At 50.8% G+C, this 23188-nt stretch overlaps 1 protein-coding gene across 1 annotated transcript in view; it reads right to left on the bottom strand.

Moving 5' to 3' along the window:
- Positions 1-23188, bottom strand: part of GRIK4 (glutamate ionotropic receptor kainate type subunit 4) — a 227549-nt gene that overhangs the window by 128061 nt on the left and 76300 nt on the right. The window contains exons 3-5 of the mRNA XM_061130385.1: positions 19540-19637; positions 14783-14948; positions 4329-4507 (exon numbers count right to left, since the gene is read on the bottom strand). Coding sequence (XP_060986368.1) covers positions 4329-4507; positions 14783-14948; positions 19540-19637 — 443 coding nt within the window. The remainder of the gene's footprint in view (positions 1-4328; positions 4508-14782; positions 14949-19539; positions 19638-23188) is intronic.

Here is a 23188-nt window from a genome sequence, read left to right as displayed (position 1 = left end):
AAAAACCCACTGGAAGTGCATGACTAGGGAGGGCTCCAAGTGCCTGCCCCTTGTCTGGCTCCCCACCGGCAGAGTAGAACATCTTGAGGGTTTTTACACCACCCTCAACCTTGGAGGATGGAGCACAGAAACTGGCCTCTAGAGTAAGGTCTCTCTCCCTCCAGCCCACGCCCCCAACCCTGCAGTGACACTCATGGTAGGTGATATTCTGATGTGTACACATTCCCACGGATATAACTGGGGATTATGGAAACCAAAGTGACTTTCCGAGAAATGAAACAAATAACAAAAGACTATAAGAACAATTTCCACAACCATTAACAATACCAATGGCTAACACTGACTCACTGTTTAGTCCGCAGCGAGCACCGGACAGCATGTGGCTTGGGTTCGCTGTTACTCGTCCACCACTCCCACCCCCTTTTACAGCTGAGGAAACTGAAGCACCAAAGGCTGTATAGATTGTCCAGGAGATTACACGTCTCATACACAGAAAAGATGAAATTACAGCCAGGCAGCCTAACACTCCCCTTGGAGAACTATGATATTGATGGAATTGCTGATACACTTCTCTTAGGAGCCAAGGCATGGACAGGAAAGTGGTGGCTTGTAGGCAATTCCCAAATTAACTCCACCCTCGTCAGGGTGAGAGTGAGTATGCCTCATAGGCATATTCTTCAGTCTGCGGTGATGCTGGAAAGAGGTGACTCATTGCATACTGTGGTCCTCTGTTAGTAGTGAGGAACAAGTTGCTTGTGATGTACCCTTGCTGATGGTGCACCAGGGAGCCTCAGCCCATGGTTGGGAGCTGCTAGATCAGATGGGCCTCCTTTTGTCTGGTCTTTGTAGCATCATAAATACCTCTATAAGCAACCTTCCGTGCCATGTGCCTGGCCTGGAGTGTGACAGGTGCTATAGAAGCCGACAAGGAGATCATGGAAATAATGAGCCCAGCTCTCCCCAGGGCCCCCATCCCTCCTGACAGTTGGTTAGATCTTCATCACGGAGCCTGCAGCCCTGGGCCACTAGGAAACCACTTTTGTCATGACTGTTGAGGTGTATGGGGGTTGGGGGGGGCAGTAAACAAAGTCAGGGATGATTGCCTTCTCCTTTATATTGTGTTTATCTCCCCAGGGATTCCAATAACTGTGTGAGCATTCTCACAGGCTCCTTGAAGGACAGGCTGGGGTAATTATTAGGTTGGTTGGCTGAAAAGTTTGTTTAGGTTTTCCAAGTTACAGAAAAACCCAGACAAACTTTTTGGCCAGCCCAATGTATCATCACCATCCCTATAAGAAACTGAGGCAACTGGGGCAAGATTACAAGGGGTCATGATGGAGCTCAAGGCCTCTCCTTCCTCTAGCAAAGTTACAGTGATGCCTCCACTTCTGGGGAGGAGGGCATGGTGCTCACCTCCACCTCTTCACCCACCCCTCAAATTATCCATATAATAATGCCCTTGCCTCTCACCAATGCCTAGGCTGATGGGAGCCCCCTGGTTCCAGGGATGGGTTGGGGTCAGGGGACTGAGACAGGGCACTTTTGGATGGTTAAAACCCACTTTGTGAAATCTGCTGTCCTAAAGATAAAACACAAGAGATCCTTGGTTTTTAAGACCTGAATTCTGGGTAAACATGGAATTCGTTGCTGGAACAGCCGCTCAATAAAGTAGGGGATTACTCTGAAAATCCTCCTGAAATCAAGAGACAGTGGAGTGCTGCCAAGCTCCGAGGCCAGGCTCACGAGTGCACAGCGAGACTCCCAGAAGCTCTGGGCGCCCTCTGATTGCACTGCTTCCCACGCTGAGTCTATCTTCCCTCAAGGCCGGGTTGTAACCTCATGAAGGAGGAGCCTGGAGCTTCAGGGAAGCATGGGGATTGAGTCCAGGATGGATAGAAGGTCAGCCTGCTGGGGCTTCTAGGAATTCAAATGGGGACAAACTTTCCCAAAACCTCACTGCTCATTGATGAGTTTGGTTCCAAGGTTACATGGGCTTGGGCTGATTGATGACCTCAGGAAAGCCTGCCACTGGCCACCCAGCAGAACCATTTGCTAATAATAGTCATTATAAGGGAATTTCCTTCAAATGCACAGCCATAAAAAAGAAATTAAAAGCATTTTTAATGAAAATACCCAGTACTGGCAAGGGTGCTATAAGACACCTATACGCCACTGGTGGGAGTGTAAATCCTTACAGACTTTCTAAAAAGGCAAGCTGGCAAATCATATCAAAATCCTTAAAAGCATGCATACCTTTAACTCAGTAATTCCACTCCTAGAAATTTATGCTCTGAAAATATTCATGAATGTGCATAAAGATTTATGTACAAAGATGTGCATTCCAGCATTATTTATTACAGCAAAGACTGAAAACAACCTGTATCTCTCAACAATAAAGAGATGGTTAAATAAATTATGGTACATCCATATGATAAGAAATGATGCAGTCATTTAAATATTTGTAGAAAAATATGTCATGACATGAGAAAAAAATGCATGGCCTATAATTAAGTTGAAAAAAAAAAAAAAAAAAACCGGTTCCAGAAGAGTATGTGCAGGGTGTAATAATTTTTAAAAAGGAAAAAAAAAATGTGTCTCTAAGGGCAGAAAGACTAGATATCAAAATTTCATACTGGTTCTCTCTCGGTGATGGAATTGTGAATGATTTTTATTTTTTCCTATGGGCTTTTCTGTACTTTCTGAGATTTCAACAATGAACTAGACATATTTTTTAAAAGGGAGGGAGGCAACCACATATGTTGGGAGCCTTCCTGGGCAAGGGCTGACCCCCAAAGGCTTCCACCTGGGGGCTGTCCAGGCAGGAATCAGCTACTGCAGGGGAAACACATTCTGATCTGCCCTTGGCAGGGGGACTGAGGGACATCTATCTTGCTCCCTAGTCCTCAGTCCTCCCCACCCTCCTGAGAACTCCTCAGCCTTCATCTCCCATGCCCTGAAACTTAAAGGAGCTCTTCCATCCTTGACGACTTCATTGATCACAGCTCTGGACACAAGAGAAGAAAGAGAAAGAGAAAAACTGTGTGTTGGAGTGTGTGTCTGTGAGTTGGGTATACCCACACAGACAGACGTGGGTTTGGAGCTGCAGAAAATTACTATAGCAACAGGCTGAAGGGACGGCCCTCAGTACTCAGAGAAATTTCATTCAAATCTCTTATTAATTCTGAGACAAAACTAGCTGGGGTGGGGAGGTGAGGAGACAGCAAGGGAGGGAGAGGAAGAGAGAATCATCCTGTGTCTGCTCGGCTCCTTGCGGCCCTGCAGAGGTTAATGAGGAACCTCACTCCCCCAGTGGAAGACGTTGGGCTGCACTTAAATGTGCAATTAAAATGGCACTAGAGGAGACCACGAGCCCAGAGAGGCTGGGGGAGCTGCCGGAGCCAGGGCGGAGCCTGGCAGAGTCCACTCTGTCTGGGGTTGCTTGCTTAGCCCAGATGCCAGCCCAGGACACAGTCCCAGTGGGCCCAAGGATGCCCAGATGATCGAAGCTGTTTGTCCAGCGTGGACCCCCAGGCACTGACTTTTCTCCCTCTGTCTCTGTCTCTGTGTGTGTCTCTGCCTCTGTCTCTCTCTCTTGGATCAGCCTCCCTCAGAGAGTTCCAGTTTCCATGTGTATACATTGATTCAGGGGCTGGTGTCTGTGTCCCCGGGAGTGGGTGGGGAGCGGGGTAGAAATGGACTGATTCCCTGTGAAGAGAACTGAGGCAGGCTCTGCGCTGCTCCTCACAGGGCTGGCCTTGGACAAAACTGCTCATCTCTCAGACTCTCAGCTTCTTCTGCTGCCGGGGGTTGCTATCATGTCCACCTCGTGTGGTCATGGAGAGGATTACATTGAAAAATGGCACGGCAGCACTCGGTAAACGATAGAACATGTGTAAAGATTACACTCAGGGCTGGTATTCAGTAATACACACGGATGAGACAGCCCTGGCTGTCAGAATATGGAGATGCCTCTACTTGGCTTGGCAAATAGCCTCAGCCCCCAAGTAGCCCACCCCACCACGCTTGCCCCTCCTAGGAACCCCTGGACCAGAGCCCCTGGCAGATCTAGGTGTGGCCAATGTCTCAGCCGGTGGCTGCCCTGTTGCATGGAGAGTTAAATGCTGTGACGTTGCATCATCCTACTTTTTCCCCTTAGCTTTCAGGAGCTGTTCACCAAAACTGAAGCACACGTTGGGGTCAGAGGTCCAGCCCAGGGCTCCTTCAACCTCGGCCCAGGGGGACACCCAGGGCAAGAAGGGAGCAGAGTGTCAGCTCAGAGGCAGGGGGATGCTCGGCGCCCACCAGCACCCGCCCGGCCCGGCGCCCACCTTCAGGAGGATGGTGTGGGACATGGAGGCGTTGGCATGTATGATGATGGTGGCGGTCTTGTCGTCCCGGATCTCCTTGAGGAGCGGGGTGGGGTCCCTGGCGTCATCCAGCATCCGGACCGAGAGTGTGTCCTTGGAGATAAGGAATTGCCGGAGGAGCTTCTCTAGGTTTAAAAGGCCTGGAGGGGAAGAGAGGACGAAGCCCCTGAGGGTCCACGGTGCTGCCTCGGGAGACAGGGGAGCCAAAGCCAGAAAACTGGGGAGGGAGGCAGGGTCCTGGGTCTGGCATCAAGTGGTTAGGCTGGAGCATTGCACATGGTGAACCCTCATAAATGTTACATCCAGCTTTTATTTCCATGGTGGAGGTCAGGGAGCAGTTCCCTCCAGGTCACAAGGCCCAAAAAACAGATCTAGCAAAACGCTTTGAACCCCTCAGAACACAGGAGCTGCTCTGAGACAAGGTATTGTTATGATTATGAAAGAACAGGTTTTGAACTGCACCCCAGCAGGCAGTCAGGTGGACCCAGAACAACTGGGGATCCTGAGCTAAGGACTCTGCCTGGCCCTTGCTATTCGCTGCCGAGCACATGGGAGAAGGGATTGCAGATGGATGTCACCAAGACACATGGGTCTTAAACGACATCTCTGAAAAAGCAGGCCAGGAGGAGGGTGTGTGCATAGGTAGGGGTCTCCTGGGAAGGCAGTGGTCCCAATTCCAATGGAAAGAGACCTACAGGCATCTGCTCCCAAACCAATCAATGACAAGAGTAACATTCATTGAATTCTTATTGCATTCCAGGTAATGGGCTAAACATTTTAACGGCTCATCTCGTTTAAGTCCTCCCAAGATTGTACAAAGTATTCCAATCCCATAGCACAAAGGCGAGCAGGAGGCAGGAGAGGAGGAACTCTCCCAGACACTGTCACCACACACTGTGGATGGCCCGGGGAGGGATGCTCTCTAACCAGTCAAAGAGCCCGGTGCTCTGGTGTCTGCACTGGTTAAAGGAATATTAAATGCAGGGAGGTCATGAATGTGACCCTGAAGAAGCCTCTTTCCTGTGCAGGTTAAACCCCCTCCTGATCCTTGAGGACCAAAAGGTAAGATAAGGGGGCATCTGAAGAGCATTGTAGGGACTTTCTTGGTGGTCCAGTGGCTAAGATTCCACACTCCCAATGCAGGGGGCCTGGGTTCCCTCCCTGGCTGGAGAACTAGATCTCATTTGCTGCAACTAAGGATTGCAAGCTGCAACCAAAGGTCCTACATCCTGCAACAAAGATCAGAGATCCCCAGTGTCATAACGAAGACCCAGCACAGCCAAGTAAATAAATATTAAAAAAAAAAAAAAAACTACAGAGCATTGTACCACCTTCCTCATTTTGTAGAGAAATGACAGGATGTGCCCAGGGAAAGAGCTGGGACCAGAATTCCCATTTCCGTGTCTCCATCCCATCCTCTTCCCTGAGTCCAGACTTCCTCTTAGGATAAGACACCAGGAGCAGCAGGCACGGAACCCCGGGAGGCGTGGGCGCACATGTCTCAGGACTTGGGGGGCGAAAGCCTCGGTGTGCTGTGTGAAGGGCGAGGGGGCAGGGTGGAGGGAGCTAGGGAGCAGGGTGGGCCTGGTGTGATGGAGACCGGAGCCCTGGAAGGTGGGGCCAATCCCTAACTCCCACCCCCACCCTGGGTCCTGAAAAGGTGGTCCAAGGAACGAGGGGCCGCGGTAGGGGTGGAGAAGCCCCTAGAGGGCCTGTCCTTCACAAAGAGGTTTCAGAAACGCAGGCTGTGCAAGCCCAGAGTTGAGTTGGTTTTCCCTTCCTTTCCAAACAGGCCTCAGTGGAGGCTTGTTAGACCCCCTGCTGCTACCTGTGCCCCTCACGGCTCCACACCACCACCCTCCATCCAGAAGGGTACCAAAGCTGCCGGGGCTCTTCCTGCCAACTTTGATGCATATCTGGATTCAAGCTCAGGGTCAACTCTCGCTAGCTGTGTGACCTTGAGAACCGTCTAACCTCTTCAAGTCTCAATCTTCATCTGTAAAACAGGTATAACACGTGAGGACTCACTGAGATCCTATGTGAAGGCAGGCTGGGAGACGGCATGCATGGAATCAACGTTGCTTCTCCTGTGTCTACTCATTCCCACAAGAACACAAAGGTCAGGAATGGCGGCTTAGTGAGGCAGAAGAAGAGGGAGAAGGTACTCGTCTGTTCATCCAACACTCACTGTCCTAGTGCCAGGCACTGGGCTGACAAGACGCCAGCAGAGAAGATGGGTCAGGTACAGACCCTGCCCTCCAGGGTCTCAGAGGCCAGGAACCGGTAGCTAAGTGTGTGCCTGCATGCTCAGTTGCTCAGTCGTGTCCAACTCTTTGCAGTCCAACTCTACCCTACGGACCATAGCCCGCCAGGCTCCTCTGTCCATGGGGAGTTTAAGCAAGTGTTTAAGTTTAAGTCCAGTGTTTAAGCAAGAACACTGGAGTGGGTGGGCATGCCCTTCTTCAGGGGATCTTCCCAACCCAGGGGTCGAACCCACATCTCTTATGTCTCTTGCACTGGCAGGTGGGTTCTTTATCACGAGTGCCACCTTGGGAAGCCCCAGGTAAGTGTATAGCAAAGTTCAAACCATATCCCCAGTACTGTGTATAAAATAGATAATAAGGACCTACAGTACAGCACGGGGAACTCCACTCAATACTCTATAATGACCTATATGGGGAAAGAATCTAAAAGAAGAGTGACCATATAGATATGTATATATGATCCACTTTGCTATACCCCTGAAACTAACACAACATTGGAAATCAACTATATTCCAAAAAAAATTTTTTTAAAGCCCCAAATCGTATCCCTATTTTGTTTGGTGGCCTAAAAATCTGGTTTCTATGGGGCAACTGCATTTCCTCCTATATGTAAAATGCAAAGCATATTCACATCTTCACAGAGATGCTGTGAAAAGCAAAATTGCACTGAGACAAAGGTCTGAGTACCTGATCAAAAGGCCAAGGAGATCAGGGAGGGCACAGGGATGGAGCTGCTGGAGTCTTGGCCAGCTCCTTGGCTCAAGGAAAGATTTGTCCTCAGGACATGCTTTAGGGGAGCAGCTGGAGGTATGAGCAAGGGAGGGGTAGTGAGGGTGGACTCCCCACTGGGCCTGGAGTGCAGCAGGGAGAACCTTTGGAGTTTGACTGGGAGAGAGGCCAAATGCCCTGGGATCCATCAGATGGGCAGTGAAACTCAGCGGGATGAGACGGAAGCCTGCGGAGCGACAGGACAATTACACACGGCGCGGAGCAGCCTGGAAAAGGCAGCCCAGGGACCCTGCATCCTTTGAAAGCTGGTAGGTGCACTGAGCTCCCAGGGAAAAAGGGCCCCTAGGTGCCAGGAAAACCGGGGACCCTGCTCCCATCAATGCCCACGTGCCCACCCCCGCTGCCCTTTAAACAAGAAGCAGCGTCTCATCCAACACTGTTTGCCGGGAGGCAGGGGAGAAGGGCGGCGAGTGCCTGGGAGGCCCGCCACCTCCCCCAGGATCTCCTAGGAGTCCCTCCCCTTCCCAGGCTGCGCCGAGCTTGAAGTAGCAAGAAGAGCACAAGGTCAGCGGCCAGCGGCCGCGAATCCCAGCTCCAGCGCCACCAGGTTAGTGGGTGGGGGCCACTCCCTCTGCCCCCTGCCCCTCTGTGGGCGCCCATCCGTGGGGTATGGGAAATGACTACCTTACAGGGGGAGTCAAGTGAGCAGATTGGTGACTGTCACCCGGAAGGTGCCTCATGAAGCTGGTTTTCATCCACCCCTCCCCCACCCCTTCACATCCTAACTGTCCTTCACCCCGTCCCATCCCCCCAAAACCCTCTCTCCGATCTCCAGCCCCCACCCTCCCCTTCTCTCTTCTTCCAACTCCTTCAGGATTTATTATCCAATTCGCAGGATACAGCCCTTGGTTATAAACCATAAGAAACATTTGATAGCATATGCTTACGCATATATGCATATATTACAACAGATAACATGTAGTCTAATTATTTCACAGCGTTGGGTAGGGATCCTATTTCAGACTCCGCAACTCAGCCCCAGTGAGAGGCAGGGTGCACGGTGCTTGCTGGTGGAACGAGTGGAGACTGTGAGGGAAGAGACTCCCTCCTGAGAAGTCAGGGGAGAAGCAGTGCCGGGTGGAAGCAGACACCATGTCACTTGAGGAGCTGCTGAAGGAAGGGGTGCCTGGCCTGAGGCACAGGGAAGGGGCTGTCACAAGACAGACTTGCTCTAGACTTATAGTCAAGGACTACCCCCAGGAACAGTGAATGGATGGAAACCACAGGGGGCTGCACTTGGCTCAATGTAAGGAAGAAACTCTGCTGGAGCTCTCTAAAGAGACAGTGGCCTACATCGTGAGGGAGTGAGTTCCCCATGGCTGGAGGTAATCAAGGAAAGACTGAAGCCCCATTTGAGGATGGTTGTAGAGGAAATTAAATCAGTGGTTGGAAAGTTGAACTACAAAGATGTTGGTGCCTTTCTAGCCCAGAGATTCTTTACGAATTAGAAAAGGATCTTTTTTTTTTTTTTTTTTTTAATTCTAGGAAGTGGAAAACATCTGCAGAAGAGGAAGGGTGGTTTAGTTACATTAAGCATGTCAGGAGTTTTTCAGTACAGTCTGCCATTTCCAATTGCTGTTTACCTTACCTCTACCTGTTTAATGGAACCAAGTGTAGTGTGTTAGTCACTCAGTCATGTCCAACTCTTTGCAATCGCATGGACTGTAGCCCGCCAGGCTCCTCTGTCCATGGGATTCTCCAGGCAAGAATACTGGAGTGGGTAGCCATGGCCTCCTCCAGGGGATCTTCCCGACCCAGGGATGGAATCTGGGTCTCCTGCACTGCAAGCAGATTCTTTACCATTTGTGCCACTAGGAACCCCTTAATGGAACTAAGGTATTTGTCAAATGCAGCTGCCACCAGAGGGGTTCAAAGCTGCTCTTTCCCCAGCTTCCCCTCCAGCTCCACCCTGACCCCCGTATCCTGTGGGTCCCTTAGACCAGCAGCGGGCCTAGCTGCCAAGTCCAAGGCTGAGAGGGGAACTGGGGAACCTATTAGTATCACTCAGGATGTGATGGGATGGATCGATGTGAAAGCCAGCAGACTGGCTATTCCAGGAAGAAGGAGGGAGGCTGGCTTCTGAGACTGGGAGATGGGGCAGCAGACGGATGGGCAGGTTGAGAAAGGCACAGCCGGGGTTGGATGGGGCTGTGGGACAAGGACACAAAGAGCTAAGTGATGGGTCTGCAGGGGACACAGAGGATGCTTGTATCCACAAGTGGGAATAAGCGATCATTTCCCTCTCCACTGGCTGATCCCCTGGGCTTCAGGCTTTGATCCTGGAAGATCGTAACATTCCCAGCTGGTGAAAGTGTTAGTCGCTCAGTCGTGTCCGACTCTTTGCGACCCCGTGAACTGTAGCCTGCCAGGCTCCTCTGTCCGTGGGATTCTCCAGGTAAGAATACTGGAGTGGGTAGCTATTCCCTTCTGGTGAATCCAGAGGATCTTCCTGACTCAGGGAACAAACCTGGGTCTCCTGCATTGCAGGCAGACACTTTACCAGCTGAGCCACCAGGGAAGCCCTTTCACACTTTCACTTTAAACTCTTGTGAGCGGCAGCTGACGTAACATGGACTAGAGGATGGTGGTGAGGATGCACGGAGGTGAGGAACCCACCACTCTGCCCGGAGCACCAAAACCTGGTGCGTGGCCACTCCCTTCCCCCTGACAGGTGCACGTGCCTCAGCTGTGCTGTCTTCACGCCTTAGTTTTCCAGGGAGCAGATTCTGATGGAGTGAGAGGGATGAGGGTCCGAGGTGTCCTGAGAGGGGCAGGGGCATGGAACAAGTTCAGATGCTTGAACAGTGGGCTTATTTTACCCACCTTTCAGTTTTGTCCCATCCCACACCCAGACCTGGCCCCAAGAAAAGACAGAAAGGGCGAGACCATGGGGGTCAGAGGAGGAGACAGAGAGGGGATGGAGGCTTCTTGATCCCAGGAGGACCATCTGCTGCCCTGCTTGGCCATCCAGGCTGCCCCCTTCTCTGACAGCAAGGATGGACGTGGGAAAAACCTCACCCGGGGACTCCCCTCGGTTTCTCCAGGGTGTTTGTTTGATTGGGTTAGTTCTTTGTTGTTTTGTTGCTGTTGTTTTTTAATTTTCTTGGCCGCACTGCACGGCATGTGGAATCTTAGTTCTCCGGTCAAGGACTGAACCCTGAGCCTCCTACAGTGGATGGAAATGCAGAGTCTTAAACACTGGAACCCCAGGGAAGTCCCTGTTTGTTTATTAATTGCTGGGGCCCAGCAGGCGTCTCTGACCTGAGACTTGCTTTTGTTGTTTCCTAAGCTTCTTCACATACTGTGGATTTATACCCACAGTGGCCCAGAAAGCAGGTATCATCATTACTCCTGGGTAGAGACCAAACAGGTCAGCCCAGGTGGCTCAGCGGTAAAGAATCCACCTGCAATGCAGGAGCCGCAGGAGACAAGGGTTCGGTCCCTGGGTTGGGAAGATCCCCTGGAGCAGGAAATGGCAACCCACTCCAGTATTCTTGCCTGGAGAATCCCATGGACAGAGGAGCCTGGTGGGTTACAGTCCAGGGGGTCGCAAAGAGTCGGATACAACTGAACACGAATGCACTGCATACAGAGACTAAAGTCTGGAACAGGAGAGATGCAGGGCAGAGCTCAGAACCCACAGGCCGAGCAAGGTCCAAACCCAGGCTTCTGATTCTGAGTTACAGAGGTGGTACATAAGTGGCAGAGGGTGTAGGGGCACAGAACTTGTAGCCACACACACACAAAAGAACATTAAAATACTTAGAAATGCCAAAGCAAGCACAAAAAACAAACAAACAAAAAGATGATTTGAACTATGTATAGCAATGCCAGGAAAATGCACAGCATGTTATGCTTGTGACCATGAAGAGTCAACCCAGAACATTCATTGGAAGAACTATTGCTGAAGCTGAAGCTCCAATACTTTGGCCACCTGATGCAAAGAACCGATTCATTGGAAAAGACCCTGATGCTGGGAAAGACTGAGGGCAGGAGGAGAAGAGGGTGACAGAGGATGAGAGGATTGGATGGCATCACCGACTCAACAGACATGAGTTTGAGCAAATTCCGGGAGATAGTGAAGGACAGGGAAACCTAGTGTGCTACAGTCTATGGGATCGCAAAGAGTCGGACACGACTTAGCAACTGAACTGAACTGAATGAAGAGTCTCTGGGTCCAGCCTGAGGGTCTCAAAAGGTAACTCTGCGGCAGGGCTGGGAGATCTCACCAAAGGGGACTCAGGGACCACGGTGGGGAACCCCAACTTTTGTTGAAGGTCTCCTAACAGCAAACTCCCCCAACCCTGTGGGGGTGATGGGGACAGCCACGCCTGGGCTCCTCACCTTGCCTCCCTCAAGCTCACTAGCACTAGATACTTGCAGATGTTCTAATTTTTTTTTTTTTCCCCATTAAAGAAAAATAATGCAATCCACAATACAACTGTACTTGGTCCAAAACCTGCTTATTAAAAATCTACTTTGGGGAAGAAGGAGCGTAAGCGGCGTGATTCCCCAGGGAATGATCTCTGTTATGCCTAATTTTGACGCTAGGAAAACAGAATTAGATTCCTGTTCCTAATTCGACTTGCAGCGTCTCTCGGCCCTGCATTAATAAGGGAGATGGAAGAGTGTCTCCTCCCAAGCTCTGAGCTGCGTTTCCCTTCAGCCCCTCATTTCTTCATCCTTTGATTAGATTTTTAATCCTCTTTGCCCTTGAACTTCTGCTCTGCCCCACTTTCTTCCGCCTCTGGGAGGTGGGGCCAGTCACTCAGCAGCCTCCAGAGATGAGCTCTTCTCCTCGGAGCAGAGGCGGCACTTGTGGTTGATGAGCCCCGCCCGGGCTGTGGGCCGGCCCCGCCCGCACCTGGGCAGACTCGTCCTCTCCAGGACTGCGGTCTGTGCTCAGCCGTCTCGCACCCACTCGAGGGAGGAAGGGGCTGCACGGTCCCAGAGAGATCTCTGCGCCAAGGACACTGTGCCTGACCTGCAGGGCCCACCCTGAGCCCTCCTGAGCCTGGCGCAGCCCAGGAGGGTGGGAGGGGCCGGAGAGGAGGGAGCCCCCGCTCAGATGTGTCATGTACCAGCTGTGTGACCTCAAGTCAAATCACTTAGCAGCTCCCAGACTCTTTGCTCAGCTCGGAATGACTGGGAAAGAGGGAGGTAAAGTGGGGAAACATCAGTGAAAGTGCTTTGCAATCTGCAAGGAACTGTTTGAATGTCAGAGAATGTCAGTTCCAATGGAAAGCGCCCTGGGCTAGGAGGCAGCCACATCTAGCATAGTGCTCGGCACACGGCAGGCGCTTAACCAACATCTGAGCAGCTCACGTCCCAAAACCCAGTAAGAGCTGAAGCAGAGGAGACAGGGCTCAGCTTTAAAGCAAGAGGGACTGTGGCTAGGCACAAGAAAGGACTTCCTGTCAGGTTGGTGAGACACTGCAACCCAGCACAGACAAGGGCTGCAGAGCAACCTTTGCCTGGCCATATTTACAGCCTGTCCTGTCCTTCAGCATCCCCGCTGGGTGCATGGGGTGAGCCAGTTCAGTCCTGCCTGAGTGGGCTGGTGGCAGAAATTTCCCAGGGAGAATCTTTGATTCTGTTAAACCTTTCAGTGGTGTAAAGATGCCAGGCAAGGAAGGCCACCTGGTGGAACGCAATGTATCCCAACTGTGTTCCATCAAATACTAGCATCCTGTGTGGGCTTTTAGATCAGCATCCTTTTGGGGGCATATGATCAAACCTATTTGGAAAATGCTGAGGTAAATAGCTGTTTTGGCCACAGGACAACTCAGAGTGCCCATGGTAATGTGTGCTGAAATTCTCCATGAGGGAGAGATAGAATGAAGTGTTATCTAAACATTTCTCTCTCTTTTGGGGGCTACAAAATGCTTTGTCCACAAAACCTTATCATCTAAAGCAATGCTGTCCAATAGAACTTTTTGTGAGGATGGAAATGTTCTCTACTGCACTGTTCACACGTGGTTTTTGAGCACTTGAAGTGTGGCTAGAGAAACTAAGGAACTGGATTTTAAAGTGTATTGAATTTTAAAATGGGACATTCCAACATTTCCAAAACCTCCAAGTTGTTGAATAATTAAATAAAGCATAAAAAAAAAAACCACGCATAGGGACTTTCCTGGTGGTCTAGTGGCTAAGAACTCACCTTCCAATGCAGGGGATGCAAGTTTGATCCCTAGTTGGGGAACTAAGATCTTACACGCTGCGGGGCAGCTAAGCCCGTGCCGCAACTACTGAGCCTGCCCGCCACAGCTACAGAGAAGCCCATGAACCGCAACTAGACAGCCTACCTGCCACAACTAAGACCCGCCACAGCCAAATAAAACAATATATATATATATATATATATATATTTGAAAAACATGCATAGCTGGGACTCAGTTACTTTGTTTCTTGGGTAGCACTGAGCAAGTACTCATTTTGTATTAAATAAATGATTGAATGTATAAGTGGGGGCAGTGAGGTGCAAAGGTCCCATAAGAAACGGGTCTGGGCCTTGGCAGAGAGGGGGCTTTTGTTTTCAGATGCTGTGGGCATTCCAGGTTGGAGGAAGGACTTACCACACCGAGCGGTTCTGAGAAGCCATAGAGGGCCGAACAGGAATGGTGCACCTCTGCCCGGGCAGCCCACCCAGACCCGCGCGGTAAAACCCGCGCAGGACACAGATGCCGGGGGCTTGCCCTCTGGGCCCCAGTGGGGGCCAGTGGCCGGCACCTGCCTGAGTGCATGTGGGTGCACAGCTGCCATGGGAGCACGCAGATGCACAGATCTGCTGGAATGTGCTGGCTTAAATTAGCTAAATCTCATAAACACTAAATTTATGTCGCAAATTGAGAGTCAGAGAAAACACATTTCTAAAACCTGCATCTGTAAGGGAAAAAAAAAAAAAAACTTTACCAGGAATTGACCTTGAACCTTGTTCCATCAGCAAAACCTGCTCTCCAACGAAAGAAGCTCTTCAACCCATCAAATACAAATGCATCCAATTTTATATTTTCCCTCTCTCTCTCTCTTTGTAGCTCCTTAACAATGAGGCTGAAAATGTGGGAATTGCATTCTCAGATGCAGAAAGTCTTGGCGGTTGGCCAATCTCCCTGTAAACCAGCTCGTTCGGCCCATGGCCGGGGAGTTTCTGACAAAGGGGGCCCCTGGACTGCTCTCTCTTTCACATACACAGACGGACAAACAGCTAAGGACACCCAGCAAGGCCCGAATCCTCCGGTGCCTCTAAGATCAGAGAGAGCCCTCCCCGGCGGGGTGTGGTGTACAGCCAGGGAGGGGCAAACCAGCCGGGTTGACACAGACAGGACCTGACCGTCTGGGCGCAGCCGGCCTGGGGAAACTTACATTCTGCTTTGGCACAGATGAGGCAGGCGGTGGTGCAGTTGAAGAAGTTCAGGACCCCAGCCACAGCCACGCTGATGTCGGTGTTGCTGGGGTGGAGGTTCAGGGTTGTGAATCTCTGGAACTGGAACTTGATAAACTCCTCTGGGGCCACTTTGAAATGAGGCACCTGGGAGCAGGAGCAAAAAAAAAAAAACAAAAAAAAACGGGCAGCGGGGAAGATTGGAGAACAAGTGAGAGAGAAAGAAAAGAGGGACGGGTGAGATAAGGCTGCAGAGGGCAGATTCTTCCATGAGAGACCTTTGCCTGGTAAGAGATGGGGCTTGTGGGAGTCAGGGCACCCACGCCATAGGAGGAAGATGAGATGGCATCTCTGACAACACTCGAGACCCAGGATGGGAAACCATGCAGCCAGAGACCTGCATAAATGGACTGTGGACCGTGGAGCGGAGTTCTGTGGCCTCGAGAAGGCAAAACAATAGGTCTTTATTTTCAGAGGAACTGCCTCCTGCTAGGCAGCGAGACAAAGGGCTCTTGAAGGCATAATCCTTATATTATTTGTAGTTAATGAATCAGAGCAGAGATGGCAAAAAGAGAAATATATTGCCCTGGGGACTAACCAAGGGGCCCCTTCAACCCAGTCTAGCCAACAGATGTATAAACCAGCTCCGGACAAAATTTCTAGGGTAAAGCCTGGCATGTGTTCCTCTGAAGACACACGTGAGGATGGCAAGCGCTGCACGCTGGGAAACCGACTAGAGAGCCTCTGAATGGAGCCAGGTAAATAAATACCTGCTTTGGCTTCATTAGGACAGTGTCAGGTTCCCTCTGCATCTATTACTGACATTTCCGGGAGGCACTGCCCCTGCCTTCTGCCCCTGTTCTCCCAGAAATAGATATTAACAGGCTGTGATGGCTGCTTTATTGGCGGCTTAGGCTATTGGGTAGGTAATAGGAAAGTTAAAATGTAATAAGCTGCCATCCACCTTGATTGCATTCTGTCACCCTGGTACCCAGAGCCAAAAGAGCTAAAGGCTGTCTGGATCTCTACCAGAGATGGGGCTGAAACCTCATCCCTCAAGCTCACTTAGGGTGCCCAGTGTAAGGGCCAGGTTACTATGAGCGCACATTTGAACTAACGTGAAAGTGAGCAAGATTGAGGGTAGACAGCAAGAGGAACTCCCCGATAGTGAATTGGTTGGTTCCCAGACTGGGTTATTCAGGCACGATCGCAGAAATTGTCTCTGTCTGGGCTGGCCCAGAGTCTGGGATGATGTTGACATGGTCTCTGGAAAAATCTGCTAACTTATCCTTTTAAGCGTCTAGAAGAAGTCAGCCAGAGACCAGAGCTCCCCTGAGACCGGGATGAGGGGAGGGTCAAGATTTAGCAGAAACTAGGGAGAAAATTCCTGAATTCAACTAGGATTAGCCCTTTAACCATAGAGAGAAGGCAACCAATATTTTCCGGCAAAGACTGAAAAGCATAGCACTGGGGAGAGAGCCTGATGAGTAATGACAGATGTGACATTGACCTGGGGTGTGTCATAAGGGGTCTTTCTTCCCACCGATAATTTTGCAACCCTTACAATCTGTCTTAAATGAATCACAAACGAACTGTGAATGGAAAAAAGTTCACAGAGGGGTAAGCTGGAGGCCAGGGCTGGGCAGGGTAGCCAGGCTGGCTCGCTCACACATTTGAGCATCGCTGCCCAAGGCCCTCCCTGTGTGGCCATCCAGCCTACCGGGTTCCATCAGCAGCTAACTTACCCTCCATAGAAAGCACCCTTAGTGATTCCCATGGATCCGCGGATCCCAGAGATGGAGCAGGAAAAGACTCAGGAAAGTGAAGGCTCAGGAGAAAGAGTTTTCGAGTTTGGGTTTGCATCAGGTTCTGCTGTGTGATTTAGGGCAAACTGCTTAACCTCTCTAGGTTTCATTCACACGGAGAAACAACAGGTATTTCTTGAGCTTTGGGAGGATAAATTGAGACCCTGTGTGTGAAGAATGTACTAGCTGAGTGCCTAGCATGTGGGATAAAGGCAATGCCTTTTCTCCTTCCCTTTCCCCTTTCTTCCCAAATCTAGGAACTCCTGGACAAGCTCTTGGGGCTGTTTGTACAGGGGGTGGGGGCTGAGGGGTATCCCTAGGAAGGGGCTGGTGGGAAGTCTCCCACAGTCCAGCATCTTAAATGCTGCTGTGGAAGCAGCCAGACACTCTGATGGGTCCAGGTGGGGATGGCCAGGCCAGACCTGCTGACTCTCTCTCTAGGACAGAAATCAATTGGTAATTGATCTGCAATTACAAATGCATCCTAGGACATCACCGTGGAGGTGTGGATCGGGGGAAGAGGTGAGCAGCATGGAGGGGAAGAACAGCGAGGCAGAAAGCCGCCAGCCGCAGGACCTGCAGGGATGTTAGCAGCATTTAAAGGGATGAACTCCTCAGTGAGGACTCCATTTCTTTTTCCTGAAGCTGAGGGGAATCAGTGTAAGGCAGTTCAGCCTCATAAAATATTAAAAGAAATGCATAATCTGAATGGAAAGGAAAGGTTGCTCTGAAAGGAACATGACCAGACAGATGAGAGGTAACTGTCTGGCGGTTCCCTGGGCAGCACAGCCTGTCTGGCTGGTCAATGGCACGGAGTCCCGGGCAGCGGGATGGGAAGATGGGTGCAACTCGGGCTCTCCGCCTCCGGCCTGAAATGCCAAGCAGGGTTAAAGGATGTGTTCACCGAGATAAAATAACCACTGAACCCCAAAAGGAAGCCATTCTGGAGTGGAGACTGGGGAGGGGGGAGATGACTTCAGGGGACAGTGATGAAAGTGCTGGGGAGGAGGGAGAGGGGAGAAAAAAAAGAGAGAGAGAGAAGACAAGAGACAATGGGTAGCTTGGCAACCTCACTTGGTGAAGATCACAGCGAGCGGGAAGTAACAGCCTGCCATAGATGTGAGCTGTTACTTGGAGCCGGTGAGAAAGATTTAAATTAAACATCAGGTCCAGCTCACGGGGGCTGAGGGCTGTGAGATGCTGGAAGGGACTGCGGTGGGACAGAACCTCTTTTTTTGGCCTGGGCTGGCACAGGAGTCCTCTCTCAGGATGGCTGGGAGTAGGGATGGGGAGTATTCCGCACAAACCTTACCTCCGGCATGAAGCTCAGGGGCTCCACCTATAGGGAGTGGTAAGAAAGACCCATTGCAGGACTGGGGCTGGGACCACAGGGCATTCTACTGTGCTGGTAACAGTTCTTAGAGCGGGCTCATAACACAGAGAAGATTTAATATTCTTCTCAAAGCCTTGGGGACTCACCAAGCCCTCTGATCGTAACAGAAGTGCAGGCATCAAGGAAGTGGCTTCCAGAGAGCCTCTTGGGGTGGGCAGAGGCCAGTCTGTGGCTCCACTGTCCCCGTGAGGGCAACTCACGAAGCAGGTGCCCCATCCTGCTGTAAGAACAGGACCCTCTCAAGCTTCCAGAAGTCTGAGCTTCCAGGCTCCTATAACAGGTGCAAGTCTGACCCTTCCATTCCCCAGTCCCTCTGCTCTGCCCCCTCCCCAGCTCCTGACCATCAAGTCCATCTGTCCCCAAAGGACCTGTCTAGAAGTCCTTTGGAAGGCTACACTGTCACTTTGCCATCATCTCCCAGGAATATATCTGAAGGGGAAGGACTGATTGATTCCAAGATGGACTAGGAAAGTTTCCAGCAGTAGAATCACTGAAGGTTCCAGTTTGTTTTCTCCTTTGGGTAAAGGAGGGAGAGAGTTGTTGGAACAGGGAGCAAGCTCTCTCTCAGAAACTCATGCCCAAGCATCTTCTTTTTCTCTCTTTTACATTATTTTACTCATTAAGATTTTAATGTAGGTGTAAATAATTCTCATTTAAAAAGTTTCCATTTTCTTTTTTAGAATAAAGATTTAGTGCACAAATACAGTCCAAAGCTTTGCCCTGTCATTTCCCTAAGAACTGAGCATTTTTATCTCCCGGGGAATGAGAACTAGAGGGAATGGACCTAACACTTTAGAGAAATAAGCATTGGAATTGGTGAATGAAGAAGAAAGCAAAATAAAATCTCTTTTTAAGAGAACTTATGAAATAGAAGTAAGATTTCAAACTGCATTTCAGCACTAGAATGTAGCAAGTGGAACTGTTAGTCACTCCATCGAGTCTGACTCTCTGTGACTCATGGACTATAGCCCACTAGGCTCCTCTGTCCATGGGATTCTCCAGGCAAAAATACTGGAGTGGATTGCCAAGCCCTTCTCCAGGGGATCTTCCCAAGCCAGGGATCAAACCTGGATCTCCTGCATCATAGGCAAATTCTTTACCATCTGAACCACCAGGGAAGCCCCCAAATGTAGCAAGGCCTTGGCCCCAAAGGCATTCCTCCCCAGAATCCCAATATCTAAACAGATATTCTGGAGCGTTCCTGTGGGGCTCAGACTTTAGCCCTCTCTGCCTCCCCTGGACAACCCTCCCCAGCCTCTCCTTCTACCCTCAGCCACCAAGGGACCCCCTCTGCCCTGCCCGCCACAGGGCCCCAAGACTTGGAAGAGCTCAGCTTGAATGCCTTGTTATGAAACTTTTTCTCTGAGTCCCCTCCATCCAAACAAACTGAAGAAAGTAAGTGCCTACCAAGGCCCACTTCTATTATTTGTATGGTTGTTATTAGTGACACCACCCGCCCTTAGGAGTCCAGGATCTCTCTGGGCTCCAGGCACAGGCTGCCAGCCCACAGAGAGTGCCCCCAGCCCGGCCCAGCACTCACCTCCTTCTCCCCACAGATGTTGCTGATGATGGAGCTGGAGGCTGGGCTGGAGGATGGTCCCAGGACAGCGACCACACCCTTGGGGAGAATCTGACACACTGCAGCCAGCAGCAGGACAGAGCGAGGGGAGCAGGAAAGGAAACAAGATTCTCATCAGGTGGGGCGTGGGCTTCAGCCTCAAGTCCTCTGATCTTCCCCTGAGGGACCCTCACCTCCCACCCACCCGCATCCTGGTCCCCCTCCCACCCTTCCAAACCCAGTGCCTCTCCTCCCCTGGACCACTGGGCTCCTGGACATTTTTATTAGAGTTTATGGATGGTATTAAATGAGGAAATGACCTAGGTTATTTCAACATATGGCCTCCGCCAACAGGATGTATAAATTGTCTGGGCTGTCACCGAAGGACGGAAGTGCATGGTGGAAACCTGCACGTCGCTCCCCCGCCCTCCCCTGGCCTGGCCTGCAGGATGGGTGCTGGGAGCCCGGACACGGCTGCTGCAGGGGCCGAGGGCTCAGTTCACAGAACAGCCAGCCGGCGTCCAATCTATCACTCCCCACCTCCCTGGAAGAGAGTCTAGAGAGGAGGAAAGGCAGACAAGCAGAGAGATGGAAGACAGTGAGGATGCTGCAGGCAGAGAGAAGAAAGCGGCTCCGTGAAGGTTAAGGGGAGCAGGAGAGAGAGCAGAAGAACAAGAGAGGGTGCCAGAGAGGAGCCCCATCTTTCAACACCACTCTCCTTTCACCCGGCCTGGAGCCTGACCCAACCCGCCCCCCACCTTCCCTGAATCCAACAGGTGCTTTCCTGACCAACCAGCACGCTCTATGACCTTGTACCTCTCCCGGGGAGACACTCTTCACTCCTCTCCCCTGGATGCTCACTCACTCACATGTCAAGGAGCATGTCAAATGCGACCTCCTCCTTACCCCTTCCTACCTCCTTTACGTGGAATTCATCCTCCCCAGGGCTCCAAGGCCCATGGACTGTCCCCTGGTTCTAAGACACTTGTAAGTGGGTCAGTTTCGGTTTGCTGTTGAGATGTGTTACCCCTCTCACAAGATGTAAAACCCCTTTAAGGCAGAGCTGAGCCGTATTTATCTCTCAATCCCCATTTGATGCTTCCCTGTCTCTAGCATGATGTTTTTTCTAGGGGCCTATTTCAAGTTTGTTGAATGAATCACTGGGTAGATGAGGCACGTGGTCAGAAGAGGAGAGAATGTAAGATTTTAAAATGCTATAGATTGAGAAAGGAAGTGAGGGAAAAAGGATAAAACAGATGGACAGAGAATGTAGGACAATTCTCAAGACACACACAGTGATATGAGAACCAAAGAGCCGCCCCTCAGATTATGCCCCGTGATTCCCAGCTGTACTGTAAGACGTCCTTCCCCACAAAACTCAAAGCCTGACTCTGGGCACATTTTCCTCCTACTCAACATCAAGAGCCAGGGCAGGGACTTCCCTGGTGGTCCAGTGAAGAAGAATCCGCCTGCCAGTGCAGAGGACACGGGTTCGATCCCTGGTCCAGGAAGATCCCAGATTCTCTGGGGCAACTAGGCCCATGAGCCACAACAACTGAGCCCGTGCCACAAAAGGAGCCACCAGAATGAGAAGCTCGCACACCACAACTGGAGGTTAGCCCTCGCTTGCCATGACTAGAGAAAGCCTATGCACAGTGATGAAAACTCAGTGCAGCCAAAAATTAATAAACAAAAATTTAAAAAGCGTCACAGCACACTGAGGTTAAGGAATCAGCCCAAGGATCCTCATGGAGTCAACTGCAAAGCCACACCTGCAACCTGGATGCTCTCTCTCCTAAAGCAGAGTCCTAACCACTGGCCCACACAGCCAGTCCTGGCTCTCATGGGCACCGGGGGTGGGTAGAGCACCAGGGTTCAAATCCTGGTGCCGTGGTTTATCACACAAAGAACAGATCAGTGGGGGGGTCTTCTCTCAGCCCAAGGCACAGGCAGGGGTCCAATCAATACAACATCAGTACTGTCAGAACCATCCCCAGAGACTATGGGCACGCTTTACCATTGTTTTTTTTTTTTTAAGTATTTATTTTATTTTATCCAAGTATACCGGGTCTTAGTTGTAGCACGTGGGATCTTCGATCTTCATTGCAGCATGCAGGATCTTTAGTTGTGGCATGTAGCATTCCTAGTTCCCTGACTAGGAATGGAACCCAGGCCCCCTGCATTAGGAGCGTGGAGTCTCAGCCACTGGACCACCAGGGAAGTCCAGGGCGAGATTTACCTTTGGAGAACGCTCATCAAAGTTCAAGCTACTTCCACGGAAGTTAGAGCACGTGATCTCAGCCAATTCAACTCTTACTGCCAGGGAGGAGCTCTGAGTTCACTGGCCGTCAAATTCCATCAAATTCCAGCAGCCCCAGGGCTGAAGCTCAGTTCCTGACTTTAACAATAAGGAAACAGCATCTGAGGGATGTTAAGCGACACCCATAAAGTCACACACCTGATAAAAGTCAGAGTCAGTGTTGGAATTCAAGTCTGCTGTGACCGTCCCACTTGCTCGCAGCCACCTTCCGTGTCTGCCCTCCTCCTTGTAGACACTTCGCCCATCTCTGTTCAGCTTCTTACAGTCCAGGTCCCCACGCCTTGTCATTCTGCTGTACCTGCTTCCCCACGGTCACCAAGGACCTCTTAGCAGTTCTTATCTCTCTTTTGCTGCATTTGATGCTACTTACATTTGTTCTTTTGAATTTCATGATATCTTCTGGTCCTGCTTCTCATCTGCTTTTCTGACAGGTCTTTCTCACTTCCTTGGCCAACTCCTCTTCCCTCTGCTACCCACTAAATTTAGATTTTGTCCATGCCTCACTCTCCCTGGGCAATCTCATCCTTACCTGCGGCCTCCACTCATCTCTGCCCAGGGGATCCTACACTCTGACAGATGTCCTGGGTTTAAAACAAGTTCCAAACGCCTGCTGGGTGTTGCCGCAGGGTGTTGCCTCTGGTGTCCTGCACTAAGCATGGACAGAGGGAGGCAGAGAGAGAGAAAGCACAGTCCTTAGGAGCATGGGCTCTGATGCAAGCCTATCTGGGTATGAGTCTTGGCTGGATCACTTGCTGACTAGCTGTGAGACCTTAAGCAAGTTACCCAAACTCCCCGAGCCTTCTTCCTCATCTATAGAACTGAGACGCTGAGAGCGCCTCTCCTGTAGGGATGTTGTGAGCATTAAGGTGAATTAATACATACAAAGTATTTAGCATGGTATTCTTTCTGGGAACATCCCATGGACAGAGGAGTCTGGTGGACTACAGTCCGTGGGGTCGCAAAGAGTCGGACATGACTGAGCACACACACACGCTTAGAGTGGTACTGATGTGCCACAGGACTCTTACGATTATTCCCAATACATCATGTCTGTTATATACTCTTCACATATAATCTGACTTGATCACCATGCTTCTAGGAAGATTCATTAGTATCCCCACTTTACAGATGGGGAAACTGAGGCTTAGAAAATTTAAGTAGCTTGATCAAGGTCACACAGGTCATATATGATAGGGCCAGGCTTGAATTTAAAGCTCCATCTGGGTTTCCCTGGGGACTCAGACAGTAAAGAATTTTCTTGCAATGCAGGAGGCCCAGATTCGATCCCTGGGTCTGGAAGACTCCCCTGGA

Source organism: Dama dama, chromosome 1 (genome assembly GCF_033118175.1).
Source record: "Dama dama isolate Ldn47 chromosome 1, ASM3311817v1, whole genome shotgun sequence".
Classification (NCBI taxonomy): Eukaryota; Metazoa; Chordata; class Mammalia; order Artiodactyla; family Cervidae; genus Dama; species Dama dama.
This window is presented reverse-complemented; position numbering and strand designations above follow the sequence as displayed.